General features: G+C 37.0%; 1 protein-coding gene across 2 annotated transcripts in view; it reads left to right on the plus strand.

Moving 5' to 3' along the window:
* SLC9A2 (solute carrier family 9 member A2) overlaps positions 1–23,257 on the plus strand; it is a 65,270-nt gene that overhangs the window by 17,687 nt on the left and 24,326 nt on the right. The window contains exons 1-4 of one of the 2 annotated variants that reach the window (XM_081326472.1): positions 846–929; positions 4,549–5,012; positions 15,536–15,786; positions 21,144–21,361. In XM_081326472.1, the coding sequence (XP_081182598.1) occupies positions 4,665–5,012; positions 15,536–15,786; positions 21,144–21,361 (817 nt within the window). In that variant the 5' untranslated portion in view covers positions 846–929; positions 4,549–4,664. Of the gene's footprint in view, positions 1–845; positions 930–4,548; positions 5,013–15,535; positions 15,787–21,143; positions 21,362–23,257 lie in introns of those variants that run through there. The other variant, XM_081326471.1, reaches the window with a different exon arrangement.

Here is a 23,257-nt window from a genome sequence, read left to right on the forward strand (position 1 = left end):
GATGTGCTCCGCCATAGTCTCTGTATAAATAAGGCTGCCCTCGAGATAGACTAGGATTCCTTTATACAGGTGATATGCAGAACTTGATTGAGCAATTGCATGAACACAGCAGGGGCCCCTTGGAGGCCAAAAGGCATAACTTTGAACTGAAAGCTTCAAAGAGGGCTGTTGAAAGCTGTTTTCCATTCATCCCCCTCTTTAATTCCTACCTGGTAATAAGCCTCTCTTAAGTCCAATTTTGTGAAAAAATTTCCCTTTGCCAAATGGGCCAACATGTCTTTCATTGGGGGAAGGGGTACATATTCTCCACACTGACTGCATTTAACCCTTTAAAATCAATACACAGTCTCAGAAATCCATTTTTCTTCTCCTTAATCCGTACGGGGATAGCCATGCATGACTTTGTGGGTTGAATGAAACCTCTGGCCAGATTCTTGTCAATGTACTCCCTCATTTCTTTTAACTCTTTGGGTGTCATTGAATACATTTTTGGCTTAGGGAGTTTGGCACCTGGTAGGATTTCAATTGCACAGTTGCCTGGTGTGTGTGTGGGGGAAGGATGTCACATTCCTTTTCACTGAAAGATTCCTCTAAATCTTGGTACTCACTTGGTATAAGTTGGGTCCCTGCACAGAACATGGCTTTCTCTTTGTCTTTGTGGTGGTGGCAGGTGTACTCTTGGCTTGGAGAAATGGAACTGGACAATCAGCAGCTCGGTCTCCTAGTTGGCCACACCTGAAGCACTTGATCGGGGTCCCTGCTGACGGCCAAAGGGAACTGGTGGCTGCAGTAGCTTGGGGGCATCAGATCACTTGTCATCTCTCCTGGACCCGCCTCGGTCTGAGCTCAGAGGTGGTGGGCCTCTGGTGGCAATCCAGTTCGATGTCTAAGGTTATAGCCACGTGGTACCATTCATCAGGAACGCCTCGGTAGGTGCACACCTGAAACAAATCACAGTCTAGTTCTGCTTTGAAGTGGCAGATCAGCAATGGCTCTGGCCACTGTCTGAGCCTGCCAGCCACCTTTGGGAACTCTTGAACATAGTCCTTAGTTGGTCTCCCTCTCTACTTCAGGTTATGGATGTCCTTCTCAGCTTGCAGAGCTAGGGACTCATCTTCAAACCTGGCTCTCAGTTCACCCATAAATAGATTAATGTTCCACAGTTCTAGTGCTTGTTCATCATACAGGGTGGTCACCCACTCAGCTGCTTGCCCCTCTAGGTTGGCTGTCATGGCATACATCATCCAGGCCCCATTGGGGCAGGCAGGAGCATAGTGGTTCAGGTTAGCCCACCCTTGGTTCAGGAAAAAAGACAGCTTAGGACCTCCATAAAATTTGGATTTGATAGGAGGTGGGTCTCCAGGCTGTTGTCCCCAGTAGGCTTGTTGCATACCCGGTTGTTGGTGCTGGAGTCAGGGGAGAGCTATATCATGAAATGCTCTCAGCTGGGCTCCAGAACTTATAGGATGGGGCTACGCTGGTGCACTGGACTCAATGCCGAGACTGGTTGGGGTAGCGGTGAAGCAGCCCAAGCCATCGTGACTTAGTGCGGGCTTTGCCAGGGAGGTAGGAGCATTGAGGAGCTCCTGTGGTCTTGTCCACTGGAGATCAGGTGGTGAGCAGTCAGCTCCACAACTCCCACTTCGAGTCAGTTGGACTCCTCTCCCAACCTCTTGATGGAGTGGCCATGGAGGTCAGTCAGGTACTTCCACTCCCCTGATTCATCCCAGCCAGCTGGCCGCTTCACCTTTCTCAGTGCAGGTGAACGAAGGCCATGGGACGAAATCAGTGGGAGCTCTACCTCAGCAACTCCAGGAGCAGGAGCCCCACTCTTTGCCTGGGCGGTAGTCTGCGTTATGGTTACTGTTGTTGCACTGGGGCCAGATGACAACTCTCCTCTCCATTTCTTCCCTGAGTCTTTGTCATCCTCCTACAGAGTTAGATAGGTGACTGGGACTCAGGACCCCAAGTATAAAATTTTAAGGAGTTTTAAAATTCCGATAGATGAGACCAACTAAAACAGAACTCTGAGGCTTGATGTTTCTTTTAAGAACATGTTTATTGGCTACAAAGTTGGCACTGTTAAAAGTGAAACCAAGACTAAAGTTCCCTCCAAAAAGTTACAGTATACAAAGTTAAATTTCCCACACTATTACTATGTAATCATCTACATTTCCCAATAGAATAGTTTGGGGTGCTTTCTAACAGAAAGCCCAGCCTCCCAGTCTAACAAACAAAAATGGCCTTGGTTCCCATGGGATAGAGAATTGTTTAAGCTAGCAGAAAAATTCCACCACCACCACCCCACAATTCTGGTGGCAACTGAAAACGAGTCAAATGGCTTCATTCAGCTTCATTGCAGAGTTGTCTTCTGGATTTTAAGCCTTTACAAGCCATGTCCACCTCCTGAAGACCTTTCAAAATCCAGCACTGACAAACCTCTGAAACTGGAGCAGTTAAGAGATTTCTGTGCTCAGAAATCAACAAAGAAGGAGAAATTTGGGGTTATGCTTTATCATAGAGCTCACAAATAGCTAGATTTAACACTAAAATTTATTCTGCTGACTCAGGTATATAATGCCACATAGCAAGCAAATGCCTGAATCATTCCATGCCATGACCTCAGAAAATTTCATGGGCTGCCTTCCCAAGAGCTTTGTAGAAGGGCCCTCAGACAATTAATGAGAGCTCAGACAGCCAACAGTAGACAAGTTAGTCTTTGTTTAGACTTATCTGTAAGATACAATTCTCTGCAACAGCCAATTTCATAGATAAGGCTATATTACAAGAGTTTGATTTTTGATTCGGAAGTTTTTAAAAGTAAATGTATAGTTGAAACCAGACATTTTCCTTTGTGGTTAATATACAAACAGATTCAAAGATCTTTTGGAATTTCATTTTTATCTATGACAACAATGGCAAGAATCTAATATGCACAAAAATGTAAAGACTTAGAAATACCTACAATGGAAGAATGGATGGTTAAGCTTATAGAATTTATGCAAATGGTGAAATTGACAGCTTTGACTAAATATAAGATTTGACTAATTTTATAACCTACCTGGAGACCACTTTTGGACTTTTTGTGAGAATATGAAGGAAATGAAATTGTGATTTTGGAATTTGATCATAGAATTAAATCAGATTTTAGAAATAATATGGAATATTGGTAATTTTAAAGTAAGAGTTTGATGTATTTTTTATCTATATCTGTACCAAAAAAGTAGGAAGTTATTCTTTTTCTGTTTTTTTTTTACTTTTTCATTCCTTTTCCTCTGTACTTTTATCTGGATTTTTCTTTGACTTTTCTCTATCTTTTAATTCTTTTTTCTTGTCTATTTTTTATTCATTCCTCTGATTTGAATACATTCATAGTCAAAAAGCCCCATATTACTTCCAGGAACTACAAAGTACTGCCTGAAATACCTGTGGATCTTGTTCCATCCACTGATAAGGCTGACATCTTGTGTAAGATGTAGACTGTGACTTCTCTTTTCCCTCTGATTATATTATTCTAGATAGTTTCCTCAACCTGCCAAAGCAAAAGCAGACAGTTTCAAAGGCTGTAGTGAAAAGTGAGACTCTTTGTGTGCGAATGGGCACATCCACTGAATAGAATGCTACCTGGTTCACACCTGCTGAAGAAACAGACTTATTCAGGATGTGCCAAAGGTGCTTTTTCAAAAGGCAACTGGATTTTGTTTTTCTTTGAAGACATTTCAGAACTGAAGAAGCTTCTTGGATGAGAAGCAAAACATCTTCAAGGAAAAACAAAATCCAGTTGCCTTTTGAAAAAGCACCTTTGGGACAACCACGAACTGGATTGCTAAGAATCTCCATAAACTCAGATAGACCCAGATTCAGGGTCCAATCACTGTAAAGGACTCCAAATGAAATCATGGGAATATCCATCTAGGCTTTTTGCAAAAAATGCCTTTTCTTTTGTCTGGGATGCTTTTTTGAACTTCCCAGGCTAGTCTGCAACTCTAGTATGTAGAATTTTCACTCCAAAGAATGAACCATTTCATCGAACTTTTAATCTGATTTTGATACTTACAAAACGCTGTATCTCTCAGCTAAAAACCTTAAAGCACCACCCTTTTAAGGAAACTTTTGTAAAACTACAAGATTAATTAAAGTCTGAATTAATCATTTTATCTAAGCAATTTTAAAGCTTTGGTATCAAGTAATGAAAAATAAAGTTATCTCATGAGTTTCAAACTGGTTATATCTAAAAATAATAAAGGCACGGTATAAATAAAATAAAATAAAATGAATAAATATTGCCTGCAATTTTTTCCTGCAGATTTTGCTCATAGAAATTTTATAGTTTGACTGTTTGGTTTTATGGCACTTGTAATAAATGAAGAGTATGTGTGCTAACTGATTTCTTTTTTCTTTTGAGGGTCTAATTGTAAGCTTATAAAATGCATGAGAGGGTATAGTTTTAATACAAAAATAAATAAAATTAACATTTTAAGTAAAATATCATAAGGGTTTTTGTCACAAAATAATATTTCTTCTCTTTCTTTCTCCATTAATTTAAAGGTTTTCATCTCTACCACAAATTGCCACAGATAGTTCCAGAAAGTTGTCTCCTTATTGTGATTGGACTGATTTTAGGTGGAATTATATTTGGGGTACAGGAAAAATCTCCACCAGTGATGAAGAGTGATGTTTTTTTCTTATATCTTCTTCCTCCAATTGTCCTTGATGCTGGTTATTTTATGCCAACACGCCTCTTCTTTGAGAACTTTGGCACCATTTTTTGGTATGCTGTTGTGGGCACACTCTGGAATTCTTTTGGCATTGGCATTTCCCTCTTTGCCATTTGCCAGATTGAGGCCTTTGGTCTGAGTGACATCACTCTACTGCAGAGCCTGCTTTTTGGGAGTTTGATTTCAGCTGTGGATCCTGTGGCTGTGCTGGCTGTCTTTGAAAATATTCATGTCAACGAGCAACTGTACATCTTAGTTTTTGGAGAATCTCTCTTGAATGATGCTGTAACTGTGGTAAGTCACATATCTACGAATGCAGGCAGACAAAACATTTGCAGTTCTTTATGCAATAAAACCAGGAAAAAGGCAAAACTAGGTACCTTTTATAAAGTTCCAGAAATACAGGGCCACATTCTCTAAGTAACCAGCATCCTTTAACTGATGAGTAACATTAGAATGATACTCTATAACAGTTCGACTGGGGTCAAGAGAAATCTAGTTATTCCCTGATTTTAGGAATGGTATCGCACATCCTGCCATACACATAGATTTCAAAATGCATTTTATCAGATATATTGTTGTGCTAACAAGAAAGAAATGCATTTTAATTTCATCCAGGATACGGTGGTATTCATCTTACAGGAAGTAAAATAGAAAAATAGAAACATTTATTAGTTAACTGGATAAAATCTCTGAGGGCATCAGAATGTGTAAATCATTTCCAATAAAAGCTATAACCACCTTTGAAATACTTCCTGGTGTGAATGGTAATTCTATTTTGCAAACAACAACATAAACTTGTAAAGATCTGAACCAATTTGTAGCTCAGAGACTCTGACTTTCACTCTTTCGCTGTTAAATCAAATGTGAAAATACTGTAACACCCCATTAATGAGTTCTGCTGATTCTGACCTCAGTCCCTGCATTTGGAAGGGGAGTTTGAATTCTGTTTTGCAAAGGAATAGATAGTTGGTTAATTATCCTGTCCTTCTGGCAAAACATGTTTGATCAGTTATTTGATAGATAAAAGATGTTACACATAACTCATTGAATGAATTGCTATTAATATTTTAAACATTCTGGACTTCCGGTGGCTCCGCGGCGACGGAGACAGCCTTCCCGGGCTGCCCGCGGCTCAGCTGAGTTTTTTTCGCCCGAAACAGCGCCGATCAGCTGTTCGGGCGAATTTGAAGCCCCCTCCTCGGGAGAAGAGGAGGGGGTGAGGCCCCAGGTAGGGGTCGAGTTCTCCGGGGCCGCCTGAGCTTGCAGCTTGGGCGGCCGAAGGATTGAACTCCCCCGTAGCCTGGGTCGCTCCCAGCTGGCCAGCGCCTCTGCTCCTGACTTTATGGAGCAGAGCCAGGCGTCTGCAACCACCCCTGCCTGAAGGAAGGACTATGGAATAAAAAGAGCAGGCAGAGCGGTACAAGAGGAAAAGGTGAAGAGGATTATTTTATTCTACTCTCGAGCTTGATGGACTTTTTAAACTCTAAGTGAAAGTGCGTCACAATTGAAAGTAAAAGATGGCGGCTAAACCTCCCCCTAAAACTCTTCGGAGTGCTGGAACTTCCCCGGTGCAACAATCATCATTGCAGGCATTACATCCTCCTGATGTAGTGACATCGAAGGACTTACGAGATGCTCTGGATAAACTTTTGGAATCAATTAATCAATCAATGGGTGATAAATTTGCAAAGATGGAGGAGAAATTGGAGAAATTGGAGGAGAGAATAGAAGAGAGGATGGAACAGAAGTTCAGCGTGATGAAGGTAGACATTTTGTCTTCAGTGTATAAAGTGGCTGAATGTGTGGAAGATTTGGATGAAAAAGTCAAAGATTTGACTCAAAAGAATGCTATATTAGAAGCAAAAGTATTGGAGAATGAAGATTTAAGAGACAAAATGGATAGGGAATTGAGTCTTGCTCAATATTTCCAGATGCAGTTTGCCATTAGAATCAGAGGTTTAAAGGAGAATATTAAGGAAGATTTAAAGCAGTTGGTTTCTGAGGCTCTCGAAGTGGTATTGAATCAGCCAGCATCTGAAATAAAAGGAGGCATGGATAAAGTGTATCGTGTGAACTCATGGATTGCTAGACAGAGAAAGCTGCCTAGAGATGTGGTGGTTTATTTTGCAAAAAGGGAAATGAGAGATGAAGTTATACAAGCTGCCTATGATACTAAAGTCGTGATTGCTGATCAAGAAGTTTTGGTTCTAAAAGAAATTCCTCCAAAGATTTTAAGGAGAAGGAAGGATTTTACATTTCTGGTGCAAGAGCTCAAGCAACGAGATATAAGGTTCAGATGGGAGATTCCAGCTGGGTTGATGGTGATGTATGAAGGTAAAAGGTACCGTTTGGTTACTGTGATGCAAGCGCGTGATTTTTACAATAATGTTTTAAAAGCAACCCCATTAACACTTCTGGAAGCTGCAAAGGGATCTGAAGAAGGAGAATATCAAGAGACTGAAGATGGACAGATAGAGGAGAATGGTGCTGCAGGAGATCAAGTTATAACACTTTTGGATGATCCCAGAGAACAGAGGGTGACGCGTGCTGCTTTAAAACGATCAAAAAAGATAAAAGAACAAGATCAGCAGAAGTCTATGGAACTTTCACAACGTACTTACAGCCAAGTAGTGGGAGGTGGGAAAAGATTTGGATGAGGAATGTAAAATTTATATAAGTTTGAAATCTAAGAGAGAATTTTTACAAAATGTTTTATAGATGGTATTTAGATTTTAAAAAGTTAAGCATGTATCTGAATTATTAGCCTAAATGATGGAGGTGCGGTGATAAAGACGTAATATATTTTCATATTTTCATATATGGTAGACTTGCAAAAAGGTTAAGGTTTTTTGGATAAAAATCTGATGGAATATACTAAGTTGATGTTGAATTTAATTACGGCAGCAAGACTTTTGATAGGATAGTACTGGAAAGAGGAACTGCCGATCATAGAAGAGTGGATTTTAAAGGTTTCCGACTTGGTCGAAATGGTGAAGATTTCGGCCTATTTGAAAGATTACTCGCAGGAACGCTATATTATGGAAGGGAGAAAATGGCTTGAGTTTACTCAGAATAAGTATAGGGTTAAGAAGTTTTATATTTGAATAAGTCTTCTTTCTTTATTTTTTTTCTATATTAGTTTTTTTTATATATATATATTTATATATATTTAATATTACTAAGGTTTGTTTTATCCTATATAAGCTAGAGAGTGATAGATTTTAGAGTTTATGGTTGTTAGTATATGGTTGTTTATGATTGTTTTTTTTATATATATACCTTGTACTTAGCTCTGGGAAGTCGGGGGGGGGGGGAGGGGGGGAGGGGGGAGAGGAAGGGGGGGAGGGAGAAGGGGGGGAGGGGGGATTTTTTAAGGGAAAAATTGTAAGTTAAAACTTTTTAATTAAAAAAAATATTTTAAACATTCTGCTAAACTTTTAACAGATATAAACATACCTTTTGTCATCATATATTGTAATTCATATAATTTGTACTCATTCTTTTTCCTTCTAAATCACAAGAACACATATTTCACTTCACTAATTGTCTTAGCTAATGAACTAAACAGATATATAGAATGCAGCTCATTAAAAGGTGGTGTTAACCTTTTTTAAAAAAACAAAAACCAAATTCTTAAGTTGTCTAGCTATTGTTCATGTTAAAATAGAAAAATGATAACCTAACATTTAATACTTAATAAGAATAAACCTATGTTCCTATAATATGGTAAGAAATGTAAACTACATATTACACATACTTTAGCTATAGTGAAATCTTATTTATTTATTTGAATTCATTAGCTGCCTAATTCCAATGGTCATTATTTAATTTTAAACTAAAAAGAAAACTTAGAAAACAAACATACAGAGTTTGTATGCGGAATTTAAACTTTTATTCAGAAAAAAGCTTCAATACTTTTATTATGGCTACATTACAAGTAATTCTGCTACAATCACAAGCCCACAAGTACTTATTTCACTATTTTAAGCTCATCACAGAGGCAGCTCTATCAAGTAACCAGATGGAGGATTAGTAAATTTCCCCATAGGAAAGTTCTATCTAAAAGTCATAAATAGAAACAGTTTATAGCAATGTCTTTGGCAACTGAAATTTTTTGAATTAAGTTTTGTATTAATTTTTCTATCCTACTTTAAAAAAAAGTTAAAAAAAGAAAAGATGAATATAGGAGTGGCTGAAAATTAATGGCCATTTATACAACAATGAATGACCTCTATGAAAATAGTATTTGGTGGCTACATCCCTGTTCATCACATAGATTTTATGCCATGACAACATGAGTTAGTTTTCAACGTGTCATAAGATTTTTTTACCTCCAACAACCTCCAATATGCATCTCATATTCAGCAAGAGGAAGAGATAAAAATGTGCTGGGCTGAACCACTTTAGGAAATTGGCAGATTAATACTTTATAAAATTTTGCCTCACTTTACATAATAAAGTTTCTTATTCATGTACAGTTCTCATAATGAAGAAGGTTCATATTTGCCTTTCCCCTCCATTTGCATTTTAATGGAGCATGCAATGTGCAAATGCAACCGTCTGGAAAAGTATTGCAGTTTCATTCTGCAGAATATAAACAAGATTAATATCTATCTTTAATGGTTGATATTAGATATGCACCAGGAATGCCTGGGGAGTAGAACAAGGAAGTGAGCAGGCTGTTTCAAATTGAGATGGGAGCACATGCTCAGATTTCTATTTCTGTCTCTGCATCAGAGAAGTAAAATGCACTGGCACCTCCTTTCACTATTTCCAGCTTTTTTGTGTGGTCTAATTCCTTGTTGCTTGTAATATGGTTACTGCTTTCTCACAGGCTAATGAGATACAATTTCTCCAAAGATGGCTAATAGGATACGCATACTGTGCCTCTTGCCTGTGCATCCAGTTTACAGCAAGTATAGCAATCATGTTTTGCTTCTTTTTTCTGCAACCACATATAACTTAGGACAAGATATGGTTAATTTGATATTGTTGACAAATTATTGTTCAATTACATGCTATTTGATTAATAATAGAAAACATTATCTGAAGTTGGAAAGAGCAACAAAGAATTATAGGTAAGAATGAAGTTGTCTGGAGTTTTACAAAGCCCTAAGACTAAGTCCAACAAAATGAATTTTAATGTGGAGAAAAGCAAAATTTTACATTTAGGCAGGAAAAACCAAAGGTACAAGTACAGAATGGGTGAGACCTGGCTTAAAAACAGCAACTGTGAGAGGGACCTTGGAGTCCTAGTGGACGATCACTTGACTATGAGCCAGCAGTGTGCAGCAGCAGCCAAAAAAGCTAATACAATCCTGGGTTATATAAACAGAGGCATAGAATCAAGATCACATGAAGTACTAGTACTGCTTTATAAAATCCTAGTAAGACCACACCTGGAATACTACAACCAATTTTGGTCACCATACTACAAAAAAGATTTTGAGACTTTGGAAAGAGTTCAAAGAAGAACAACTAAAATGATCAAAGGCCTGGAGACTAAAACATATGAAGAACGGTTGCAGGACTTGGGTTTGGCTAGTCTAAAGAAAAGAAACATGATAGCAGGGTTCCAGTATTTGAGGGCCTGCCACAAAGAGGGCATCAAACTATTCTCCAAAGCACCAGAGGGCAGGACAAGAAACAATGGTTGGAAACTGACTAAAGAGAAGCAACCTGGAATTAAGGAGAAACTTCCCAACAGAGAGGACAGTTAACCAGTGGAACAGCTTGCCTTCAGAAATTGTGGGCGCTCCATCACTGGAAGTTTTTAAGAAGAGACCGGACAGTCATTTGTCTGAGATGGTATAGGTTCTCCTGCTTGAGTGGGGGGCTGGACTAGAAGACCTCCAAGGTCTCTTCCAGATTCTATTCTATTCTATTCTATTCTATTCTATTCTATTCTATTCTATTCTATTCTATTCTATTCTATTCTATTCTATTCTATTCTATTCTATTCTATTCTATTCTATTCTATTCTATTCTATTCTATTCTATTCTATTCTATTTTCTGGAAGTTGAGTCATGTCAACTGGACTTCATTTTTATTTTTTTGGTTTGAAATGTTTCATTGCTTATCCAAGTAGCTTCTTCAGTCTGAGCAAGATTGGTAAGGGGGACCTGATATATGTCCTCCAAGATGGTTTCCTTTCATCTAATCTGAATAGGCTCCTTAGGTGAGTAGGCAGAGAGTCCTTAAGGATTGTTGTTCTTAAATGCTTCTCTTAGATGAGTAATTAAATGTGACCTCAATCATGAACCTGTGAAGTGGTCTTGATCTTCTTGGGGACAGATGCAAGACAAGCATAAAAACTCGGAGACTGTTTGTGTCTGAGGCCTTCTCCTCTATTGAGGAAGGATTTTCCAATTTTGGCATAAATGGATTCCTTCACTCCTCTCACAAACTCCTCTTTGGGAGAGGAGTGAAGGAATCCATTTATGCTAAATCCAAACTCCTCTTTGAGACAACACCCTGCTCTGGTGCTCTGAGCTTAGTTGTTCTCTTGTAGATGTTTCATTACCCAAACTAGGTAACATCACTTAGGAGTGGGGTTTGCTCTCAATTTATGTTTCAGTGACTTGTCCTGTTAATGTTGGAGATAAGACCACTTCACAGATTCACTAGGAAGATCACACTTAACAAACCATCTAAGAGAAGGATTTAGGAGCAAGGACCCTTAATGACTCTCTGCCTACTCACCTAATGAGCCTATTCAAATTCAGTGAGAAATCTGAAGGACATACATGCAGTCCCCTAACCAATTTGCTCAAACTGAAGTAGCTACTTGGATAAGCAGACAAAGGGTTCAAAAATAAATAAATAAAAAGGCCAGCTACCATGACTCAGCTACTAGACAACTACCTAGATCACTGAGAATCATCATTGACATAAAATAAAAATTTTAATGCATTGTATTTGTTATTAGAAATTATACCAACATTCATAAGTTTTTCGTAAGTTTTTCTATTCTTCATTACTAATTTAATTTTGAAGTAAGAATACTTATGAACTAGAGAGTATAACCTTTATCTCAGCAGTGAAAGTAACTTTAAATAAGATTTCAATAATCAAAATCTTCAATTATCAAGTCAGCTGAACAGGAGTCAGCCAAACTTTTCTGTAAAGGGCTGGATCCCCCCCATCTTTCATCTCCATGGTCACAGCTGATATTATTTTAGCCAAGGAATCTGGCAGAAACTGAATGGCACCAGCCCACCAGCCAGCAAGGAGGCTGCTGATACATGACTGCTGCTGCCCAGGATGCCTGGTCACTTGGCCCTATCTTTCACCCTAAGAGCTCTGCTGATGCTTAGGCCTGGCAATCTGCAAGCTGTAGTTTGCTGGTCCCAGCACTAGAGTACAGATACATATTTTTATTATTATGTAATGGATAAATACATTTCAAATATTTTGAGGAGTCAAAGTATTAATTAACTTCTTAATTTACAATGGCTTTGTAGAAAGTTCTAGAATAAATAATGCAGGTTTGGAGAAAATATGAATGTCAGGACAAGTGTCATCATATTTCAATATCTACAGGCAGTCATTAAGGAAGTTATCTGTTGGCTGGAGAACGTGTCCGAGCATGCACAGTCTTATTGTGCTGAGGTAACCAGGTATCATGGTTCCGACAAATGCAGTACTTCAAAGAACTTCAAGGCATTGTTTACCTTAAAGAATCTTTTAATATAGTTGCTTAGCTTCGGCATGTACATATTGAAAGCCAAAATCTGAATTCTCCTCCCCTGAACACATCGTATCAAGCACAATTCCCTCCCTTAATTAAATGTCATAAATCACATTCTCCAATTAGTTTAAAAAGCAAACGTTCCCTCCTGTTTAACAACCCGCCAAATTCTAATCTTCTCTTATTACAAAGTCTTGAGATACATTCTTCCTACTCCAACCCCCCCTCCTTGTCCACTAATTCTAACTCTAAAAGTAATATATGAGTTAAAGGAAGGCTACATCTCCCTATGTTGTCAAGCAAGAACATCTGATGTTAGCAGCATTGGCACAAGGAGTAAATACAGTAAACAGTGGTTTGGATTAAATGGTGGTTTATATTACACTATCTACAAATATACACCAGGAACAAAATACATACACGTGGTAATACAGCAAACTCCAACACACAGCAATTACAGCAGGAAACAGATAAGAGAGAGAAAGACTCCAGCAAGGCCTTCCCTTTTATACTCAAGCTCTTAAAGGGATACAGACTCTTGCGGAGTCATTCCTGTTAGAATATGTTGTTGAAAAAATGGTTTGTTTAACAGAGTATTATTAATACACAGTGGAAGTTGTACTGGGACTTTTAGGCAAACAGTAATGCACTAACACGAGTTTTATAACTTATTTTTACTCAGACAACAAAAAGAAACACAGTAAGAAATAGTCCAAGTATCAATCCAGTATCATGCACATAAAAGTCAGTCCATAAAAAACATAGTATCAAAATACAAAAGCTGCTTACCAATATCAAAAACAATATACACTGTAGCAAGCAGTTGATTCTTGAGAGAATAAATATCAAGTTAGCAAACAAGAGAACAAGAGGTATCCAAACACTAACATCAAACACATATACAAGAGCAACTACGTGTAACATCTAACTCTCTTTTATGTGGAATAATTACAGCCACACCCTTAGGCCGTTTAACTCCTTAAAGGTGCTTTTACTCCATTATATAATATTGTCACCCAAATCAAGTTTAATCTCTAACAATTCCTAACATTGCATCATTCATCTCACATTATACAAGCTGGTTAGCTTCTAAATCATTACCTTGGCATAAGGCCTTATCAATATGCTAATGGCAATCATGCTTTGCCAACTTAGGCTGGAGAGAAGATGCTATTAAAAGCTTTGATGGACTAGAAGATAGATCAAAATAAACAGTTTCAATAGTTAGAAGCTATATACTAAAGCTGAGCGACATTTGTGGGCCTTTGGTGGTGCAGTGGTTAGAATGCAGTACTGCAGAGCTAATTCTGCCTACAGCTATCCTGAGTTGACTCAGCCTTCTATCTCTGAGGTCAGTAAAATGAGGACCCAGTTTGTTGGGGGCAATATGCTGACATTATAAACTGCTTGGAGATTGTTGTAAAGCACTATGGAATAGTATATAAATCTAAGTGCTACTGCTATGGTATTTTGGATTGGGCAACCCTCATAGTAACTCTCATGCTCATTGTGTGGATAAATTGCTCAGTGTTATGTTTGTGAAATCATCTTGAAAGCTACATTTGTTCCATCTGCTATGAAATGATTGGTGATGTCCCCAATCTACCATATTTATTCAATTTATTCCTAAGTTCAATTAAAGTCTTGGTTATTACTTTTAAAGTCCTATTTGGTTAAGCTAGAAAGTTTTTAAGAAGACTCCCAACACTTGCTTATTTTGAATGGCTAAAGGTGTCTGGGGTGTCCGTTCAATTCAGTTCAACTGAATTTCAATTTATTGCAGTAAAAGATCAGTATTGGGCTGTCATAATTTTGTCTACTGAAAAGTTATTGTATTTTTGTTTTATCCTTTTTCAGTTTTGCTGCATGTTTTGTTGTACTTATAAACTGCCATGCAATATACAGTTTTAGAAAATTAAGAAAAGCTGATCCAGTTCTGAAAGCTGAATAATTTAAATAGTTTTGTGAAAGCGTTTCATCATCACTTTGACAAATAATTCTTTCAAAGTCTTTGCTAACCTTGATAATTGAGAAATGACCTAGTAAGTTGATAGGACTGTTCCTCTAAGAGTAGAAAGGGATGCTTGTTTGACTAAAGGAGCAATGAGAAAATGAAATGAGACAAATAAAGCAATGTTGGCAGAAGAATCTGAATGGATTTTATCAGATATGGACTAGAGCATGGTTTAAAGCCTATTGCATGGGAGAGATGACAGCAAACACTTATTCTTTACCACCAAGATGACTAATCTTTTTGATAACTATTGGATTCAGGTCCACAAGAAAATAAAGGCTTTTTGCTAGTCTAGGGTGATTACATAATACATTGTAGATAAAAACAGTCTTATCCCTGTCATCTGGCTGCTATGAATGTAACTTTAGCTCCTGCTTGCCTAGTTTAAATGAATGTTTTTAAACGTATTTAGTCTGTAGATATGGACAAATGTTTATCTTTGTTCTTTGTGCATTATGAATACTAAACTATGTAGAGCTTTGGGTTTTGTTTTTTAAAAAGTGTTGGAGCACATGGAGGCATGAATGTAGCGTTTCTGCTAATAGAGCTGATCCTTTTCTCAGGATTATGTGGTAGCTGCTGAATCACCTTTTGGGTACTGATCCAAAATACTTTAGTCTTACAAATACCCTAATGGATGAAATCACCTGCTGTCTTTCTTTCTTCATTCCACCCCCCCCCCCGATTTTCTTATCTCTTTCCTATTCCCACCCCCACCCCCCAAACAAAACCACACACAAAATTCACATGCAAGGCTGACAGGTAAGAGACTGCTATTTTTTCTTCAGAGGGTTGACTAGATTATAAAGATTTTTTGAAATTCACATTAAATTAAGGACCAAGGTTCCTCCTTGTGACATACAGGACTAAATAACTGAACAGACATTTTTGCCCTAAGGGGAAAAATTAAAAAAGATGTATATTTTTAAGAAAATGCAGCACGGCTGAAAGATAAATATTGGCTCTTTTATCATATATTCCTATTTTTTTCATTTGTTCTACTTTCTGAGATTACTTAATAGCAATAGAATGTAATTTACATTTCCAGTTAAAATAACTGTAACATTATTTCGAAAGGTATCTAAAAAACTAAACTTTTCTCTTCATAGGTCCTGTACAACTTGTTCAAATCTTTGTGCCAGATGCATACAATTGAGGCCATTGACATATTTGCTGGAATTGCTAATTTTTTTGTAGTTGGCATTGGTGGAGTTTTGATTGGAATCATTCTTGGATTTGTGGCAGCTTTTACTACTCGTTTCACCCATAAAATTCGAGTGATTGAGCCACTGTTTGTCTTCTTATACAGTTACCTATCGTACATAACAGCTGAAATGTTTCACCTTTCAGGGATTATGGCGTAAGTATATAAAAAAACAAGCAAACAACAAACTTTGGCTAAGAATATCTTGCATGAATTATTAATAGTAATTTATGTTCTTCATTTTTTTTTTAAAAAAGGATCTAGTTTCCAAATTCAAAAGCAATAATATTTAACAAGTTCGCTGTCCATTATGGTAAACATGCAAATGTTCAGTGCTCAATTTTTTTCAAATTAGTTATGATTTGTTTGGTTTTGTGACAAGTTGTTTTAACTAGCAGTCTAAGTTAATATACTCAGCCAGTTTTGTTGTTGTTGTTGTTAGTTGCAAAGTCGTGTCCGACCCATCGCAACCCCATTGACAATGTTCCTCCAGGCCTTCCTGTCCTCTACCATCTTCTGGAGTCCATTTAAGCTCACGCCTACTGCTTCAGTGACTCCATCCAGCCAACTCATTCTCTATCATCCCCTTCTTCTCTTGCCCTCAACCTTTCCCAGCATTAGGCTCTTCTCCAGTGAGTCCTTCCTTCTCATTAGGTGGCCAAAGTATTTGAATTTCAGCTTCAGGATCTGACCTTCTAAAGAGCAGTCAGGGTTGATCTCCTCTAGGACTGACCGGTTTGATCGCCTTGCAGTCCAAGGGACTCGCAGGAGTCTTCTCCAGCACCATAGTTCCAAGGCCTCAATTCTTTGGCGCTCAGCCTTTCTTATGGTCCAACTTTCACAGACATACATTGCAACTGGGAAGACCATAGCCTTGACTATACGCACTTTTGTTGGCAGGCTGAGGTCTCTGCTTTTTAGTGTGCTGTCTAGATTTGCCATGGCTTTCCTCCCGAGGAGCAAGCGTCTTTTAATTTCTTGGCTGCAGTCCCTGTCTGCAGTGATCTTGGAGCCCAGGAAAATAAAATCTGTCACTACCTCCATTTTTTCCCCATCTATTGCCAGGAATTGAGAAGGCCGGATGCCATGATCTTGGTTTTCTTAATGTTAAGTTTCAAGCCAACTTTTGCACTCTCCTTCTTCACTCACAACAAGAGGTTCTTTAGATCCTCTTCACTTTCTGCCACTAGAGTGGTATCATCTACATATCTTAGGTTGATATTTCTTCTGGCAATCTTAATTCCAATTTTTGATTCATCTAGCCCTGCCTTTCTCATGATGTGCCCTGCATATAAGTTAAACAGGCAGGGTGACAGTATACAGCCTTGCCGGACTCCTTTCCCAATTTTGAACCAATCAGTGGTTCCATGTCCAGTTCTCACTGTTCCTTCTTGACCCACATATAGGTTTCTCAAGAGACAAATAAAATGGTCTGGTACTCCCATCTCTTTAAGAACTTGCCACAGTTTGTTGTGATCCACACAATCAAAGGCTTTAACATAGTCAATGAAGCAGAAGTAGATGTTTTTCTGGAACTCCCTAGCTTTCTCCATGATCCAATATATGTTGGCAATTTGATCTCTAGTTCCTCTGCCTCTTCGAAATCCTGCCTGTACTTCTGGTAGTTCTCGATCCACATACTGCTGGAGTCTAGCTTCTTTGGCACTGCCTTTCTTTGGAATTGGAATGTAAACTGATCTTTTTCAATATTGTGGCCACAGTTGAGTTTTCCAAATTTGCTGGCAAACTTAGTGTAGCACTTTTACTGCATCGTCTTGTTCTATTATTATTATTATTATTATTATTATTATTATTATTATTATTATTATTATTATTATTATTAATTAAATTTATATGCCGCCCTTCTCCCTAAGGACTCAGGGCAGGTCACAACAATAAAAAATTAAAAAACATAGAATGCAAAGATTAAAAAAGAATTAAACAATAAATAAAGAAATAAAGAACAATTTAAGCCGATAAAAACCAAATTTAAAAACCATGATCAGTCCAGGCCCGCTTCTTGGAACAACCACTTCTTCAGGTCACGGCGGAAGGATTGAAGGTCAGGGGCTGTCCACAGCTCCGGAGGCAGTTCATTCCAGAGAAAATATAATATATGCAAAAGTGATTTCTATTTTAAAGCTTCTTTCTACTGCACACTTTATAAGATAGCCTTAGTCAAACTAGTAAGCTTCAGCCTTCAATTCCTTTCTCATCTTTAAATTATTTTAAAATATTTGTTGAAAATCTATATATCACAAACATTATAAAGTGTTGAATAAATAACAGATAAAAAACAACATATTATGATTATTTTATTTCATCACAGGGACTGATATATTTATATATTTAGCAAAATGAATGTTTCCCTCTCGTATAATGTGAAATATGTTGTATTTCTTGCTTTTTAGTGTCACATTTCAATTTTTAACAATCTACTTTGAATATTTTAGTGATACAATGCATTACTAAAAACAAAGTTTTCACATAGCTAATTAATTATTTCCAATATTTTAATGTAGAAAAATGTGAATGAACTAATAAGGCTTAAATTTGAAAAATAGATTTCATTGCTTAAACTGTAAAAGTAGAAATTTATTTAATTGAGCATTTTGTTAAATATAAAATACTATATTAATTTACCTAACTTTTACGAACACCATCCATACCTTATTCTCATTAACAGCATTTGTGTGGTTTTCAATTTCCCCCTAATTCTGATATTAATTTCAGCATTCATAAATATGACTCATCAATTAATCTTTAAAATGCCTCAAGATTATTTACTGTGCTGTGAAGACTATCATAGGTACTATTATTATGGAACATTCATATATGAACCTTATGAATGTTTCTTATAAAATCCTATTGCTTTTCTGGTGCTGTTTTTGCTGAGAAAGGTATGTCTTTTAATATAATATGTAGAAAATAGGTATCCATCAATTGTTATCAAATTAGGCCAGATTATTTTAATTATGATTTCTTAAATAAGCTGCAATGGCTCAATCACACATAGTGCTAAGCCACTATAGCTGGATTTCCACTTCTAGCTAAGCTAGAATCAATTTATATTATGGCTAAGTGTAAGGACCTACCTCAGCTAAGCACCCAAGAAAGAAGAACTTTTGAAACAAGCATTGTCTCAAAAGGAAACTTTTGTTAGTGACAGCAGGGAATCAAGGCAAGATCTGAGAGTAAAACCCACAAAGCAATATATTACGAGTAGCATTCAATACTCCTATCCCCAGTGTCCCAGTGTTCATTTGAATCCCAGCCAATCCACAGGCGGCATTGTGTTTGGTAACCGGTCTTTTCAGAGGTCTCTTCAAGGTCTGTCTCATTTTCGATTTCTTCTGGCTCCAAGCACAAATCGTCTCTCAGATAAGGGTGAGACATTCCATCTCCTGGGGGAAGGGCAACAAGGCAACAAAGCAGACAGTGCAAAGCATCCCTAAAGGCTCCCCCCTCCCAGCAGAATGGCAGGCAATAAAGAAAGATATAAAGCTAAAATAACTAAGGATACATTAATTTGGGGCCTGACACTAAGCATTTAATGGATTGAGCTACTAAATTATTTTCTAGCCTAATATACTATAGATTTATATATACATACATAATAAAAAAGAATGTAATAGAATATTGGATGTTAAGTTTCTTTTTTCATAAAGTATTTTCAATAGATTTGCATAATTCCTATACTGTATATCACAAAATATAGAAGGGGAGCCAGGAAACTTAAGAATGAATTGCGAAAAAGCTAAAAGAGTATAACATGATCTAGATTTTTCCATTCACTGGACAGAAACTGCCATTTTGTACAGGCTGATTTTCATTACTGGTAGGTCTGCCCAGTCTATCTAAATGGTTTTAGATAAATGGAAGTGATTACCTAGGAATATTTAAATAAACTGAAATCAATATACTGAAGGATTTCTGCATTAGTATTTCTTTTACAAGACATACAAACAAAATACAAATCAAACCACGTGTAATATCTTGTATGTAGAATAGTAATCATTCAGATCATCAGGACCTAAATTTATAAATACAGTCAATCAGAACAGAATAATTTGCACGTTATCCCTGCTTTTATAGATGAATTCCACATTTCTGCTGTTATTACTAATCAAACACAGACAACCCCAGTCATAAAAAAAATATCCATATAAATTTACAACTGAACTAAAAGGAACATTATAACTAACTTTCAGTATACTATTAAGAGTTCTGAAATTTAATGAAAGTTCCTAGAATTGTCTAGTGTAGGTCTTCACATTTTGTTGGTGATGCAGCCATTATGAGAGGATCTGATAAATGGTCACTCTGTAGTTCTGGGCCACTTCAGAGATGAGGTGATAGTGTAAAATGAAGACTGGAATTGCAGCCCCATAGCACAGGAGAACTTTCTTACTTCCTCTTTTGTGTCACAATATGTTCTGGCTATTAGAAACCATAGAATGGCATGGGAACTATTGTAGAAAACTTCCTGTGGCTTTTCTGCTTGGTCAGATATGCTCTGTATCATCCTGGGGATTTAGCAAAGATTCCTAACTAAGCTGCTTTAAATAAGTACCTAAAACTACAACTCATGTTTGCATCTAAGAATAATAGACTACTTCTATAGCATTGATAATCAGCAGATGGTAAAGTGACTGGAAGGTGACTTCAGCTTAGTTCAGCTTACTTTACCTTATATAAAAATATAATACATACCTTGACCAAAATATATAATAATAACCAGGGCTTTTTTGTCATAGAACGCTCAGAACGGAGTTCCGGCACCTTTTTCTTTTACAAAAAAAGCACTGATAATAACTAAATTCATCAGAAGCAGTAGCAAATCCAGTTTGTATAATCTCTGAAACATTTGTTCCAGGAAGATATTTGATAGCAACAATATCATGGAACACATCTTAAAGTTCAAGATTAAAACAGGAAACACTGCAATACCTCCCACTCATGATATCTATTTGCAGTCTTTCTGACATCATGAAATGGTATATTTTTAAAGTGAAATCATAATCACATTGAATATCACAGTGCTGAATAACCAAAGGGAGGACAAATAATTATAGTATCGACCTGGCCTATATTTGAGAGCATCGAATGTCCTTTCAGAGTGGCAAAAGCCAAAGAGAATGATAACTTTCCATTTTCTACAAGCAAGTAACAAGTCTTTGTTAGAAGAGTTAACTGCAAAGGGGTCCACACTATGCATTATGTTGATTGCATAAAAGTCTGTAATGTTCCCAATATCTTATTATATGGTATCAACAAATGTGTTCAGCAATGTAAAAAGAAATTCAATTTTACTGAACTCAGTGACATTAACTCCTATAACAATTCTGAGTCATATTTATTTTTTTATTGGATTTTTTGCCTCCTATCTCACTAATACGGTGACTCTGGACATTTTATTGGAGTAACAACAGGTGCATGTTACTCAAGTGTTTGCAGTAAAAATATAGTATTTGTAATAAAAATTCAGAGAAACTGAACATATTTTCCTGCAGGATTACAGCATGTGCCATGACCATGAATAAATACGTGGAGGAGAATGTTTCTCAGAAGTCCTATACTACTATAAAATATTTCATGAAAATGCTGAGCAGTGTCAGTGAAACTCTTATCTTTATTTTCATGGGAGTATCTACAGTAGGAAAAAACCATGAATGGAACTGGGCCTTTGTTTGCTTCACTCTGCTATTTTGTTTGATTTGGCGTTCATTAGGTAAGAGCTGCTTAAAGCTTTCTAAATTGCACTTCAACCTACTTTACTACTGAAATATGATTATCTTTTAGATAATGGAACTGTATCTTTGACAAAGAAATATCCTTTTTAAAGTTAAAGGTTTTTTACAGTGATAGAGGAAAATCTTTACAAATGACTCTTTGAGTAAACCAATTTTTGGTCAGTGAACCCAATAATTATATAAGGAAGGAAGAAGGTAGAATTTGACAGAGATAACCATACATCTCAGATTTTCAGCTTCCAGCTAATAGGGAGTCTCTTCTTTTATAGAAATTCCTGGGGAATTATTGGCTTGGCTACCTTAAAACTGCAAAGGATAGGGGATACATTTAATTTGTATTCTTCTTATTTTAGATTATAGTAAATGTGCTATTTTCATTACAAAAACATTTACAATTATAGTAAAAAAATCAGCCATGATGTGTGCATGTATGTATATTTCTATAATACCAGTAGATTATGTCTTGTTTCTGAGGAACTGTGTTACCTTAAATGTAAGTATTCAAACATATTTATTTATTTTGATTTATGAGTTTTATAAGGCTGCCCAATTGCAAGAGCAACTGTAGTTGACTCACAATTTGAAGAAACATGAACATAAAATATTGTATCATATCTTTGCAAAATTAAAAAGCCAATAGGATAATGGGTTAACAGAAATAACTGGGACTAATCAAAACATATGTCATTTAATGATCTTATATATATGTTCATCCTATGATCTGCCTGAATGCTTGGGGTAGAGCTAGGTCATTAGATCAAAACCAGGATGTCCAAACCTCCGATGAATGATGTTAGAATTAGGCACTGCAACAGAGAAACCATGCCCCTAATAATGCCTATAACTGACATTGTTATGGGGAAAGAACCCTAACATGCCTTCTCTGTCAGATGTCATGGGATGAGTAGAGACAATTAGGGATAGGCAGTTCTACAGGTAACTTGGATCTCTGCCATGAATGATTTTATAGGAGATAATCAGTACCTTGAATAATGTCTGAAAGTTTATACGAAACCAGTTCAGTTTGTGATGCAATGTGCTACCTAGGCACAATGAAGTGCATTTATAACTGTTCGCACCACTGTATTCTGAACCAATTAGAGCTTCTGAGTGGTTAACAAAAGCAACTCTATATGGAACATATTGTAGCAATGTAGACAACAGATGACTAGGGCATGAGTGATTGTGAGTCACACCCAGGAATGGGTGCAGTTGTATCAGCCAGGATGCAGCTATAATAAAAGAATCTTGAGGGAATGTACTATTCTTTTCCTCCTTCTTATATCTTTGTGAATTAGGGAAATGTCTGTCTGACCCACTCACGAACACTATCTGTCTTTATCTGTTTAAGATATATTTTACTCCTTGTTGCTTTAGTAATGGACCTGCATAACTTTGTCAAAGACATCTTCCTTATTATGCAGCCACGAGATGGGTTTGTGCAAAGTTTTTGCTGCTTGTCCTTCCTATGGAGAATATTAATCAACAGCTATTTTTCAAATCTGGTCTCTGGCCTCATAACTTGAATAATACAGTTGGAATTCTAGCAAAAGCAGAGCCCAAGAGGATCCCAATATTTCACCCCGGTTCTGGTTGGGAGAGTTATTCCTTACCAAAGGGATCTCCAAAATTTACAACTATTAAGTCTTGCTAGTGTTAAAATAAACTGTATTTCCCCTTCCAGGGTACACAACCTTCAGGTACTGGGAAAGAATCTTGACAGCATAACTTGATCAGCCTAAGATGGAGATATATATTATACATCAGTATTTTGATAATACCTTACACCATTCTGATTTGTGACCTTACTCAACAGTTTCACGTACTATAGATGTTAAGTAAGACCAGAGAGAGGGTAGATCCTGAACAGTCTG

Source organism: Vipera berus, assembly GCF_964194415.1.
Source record: "Vipera berus genome assembly, chromosome: 4".
Lineage (NCBI taxonomy): Eukaryota > Metazoa > Chordata > Lepidosauria > Squamata > Viperidae > Vipera > Vipera berus.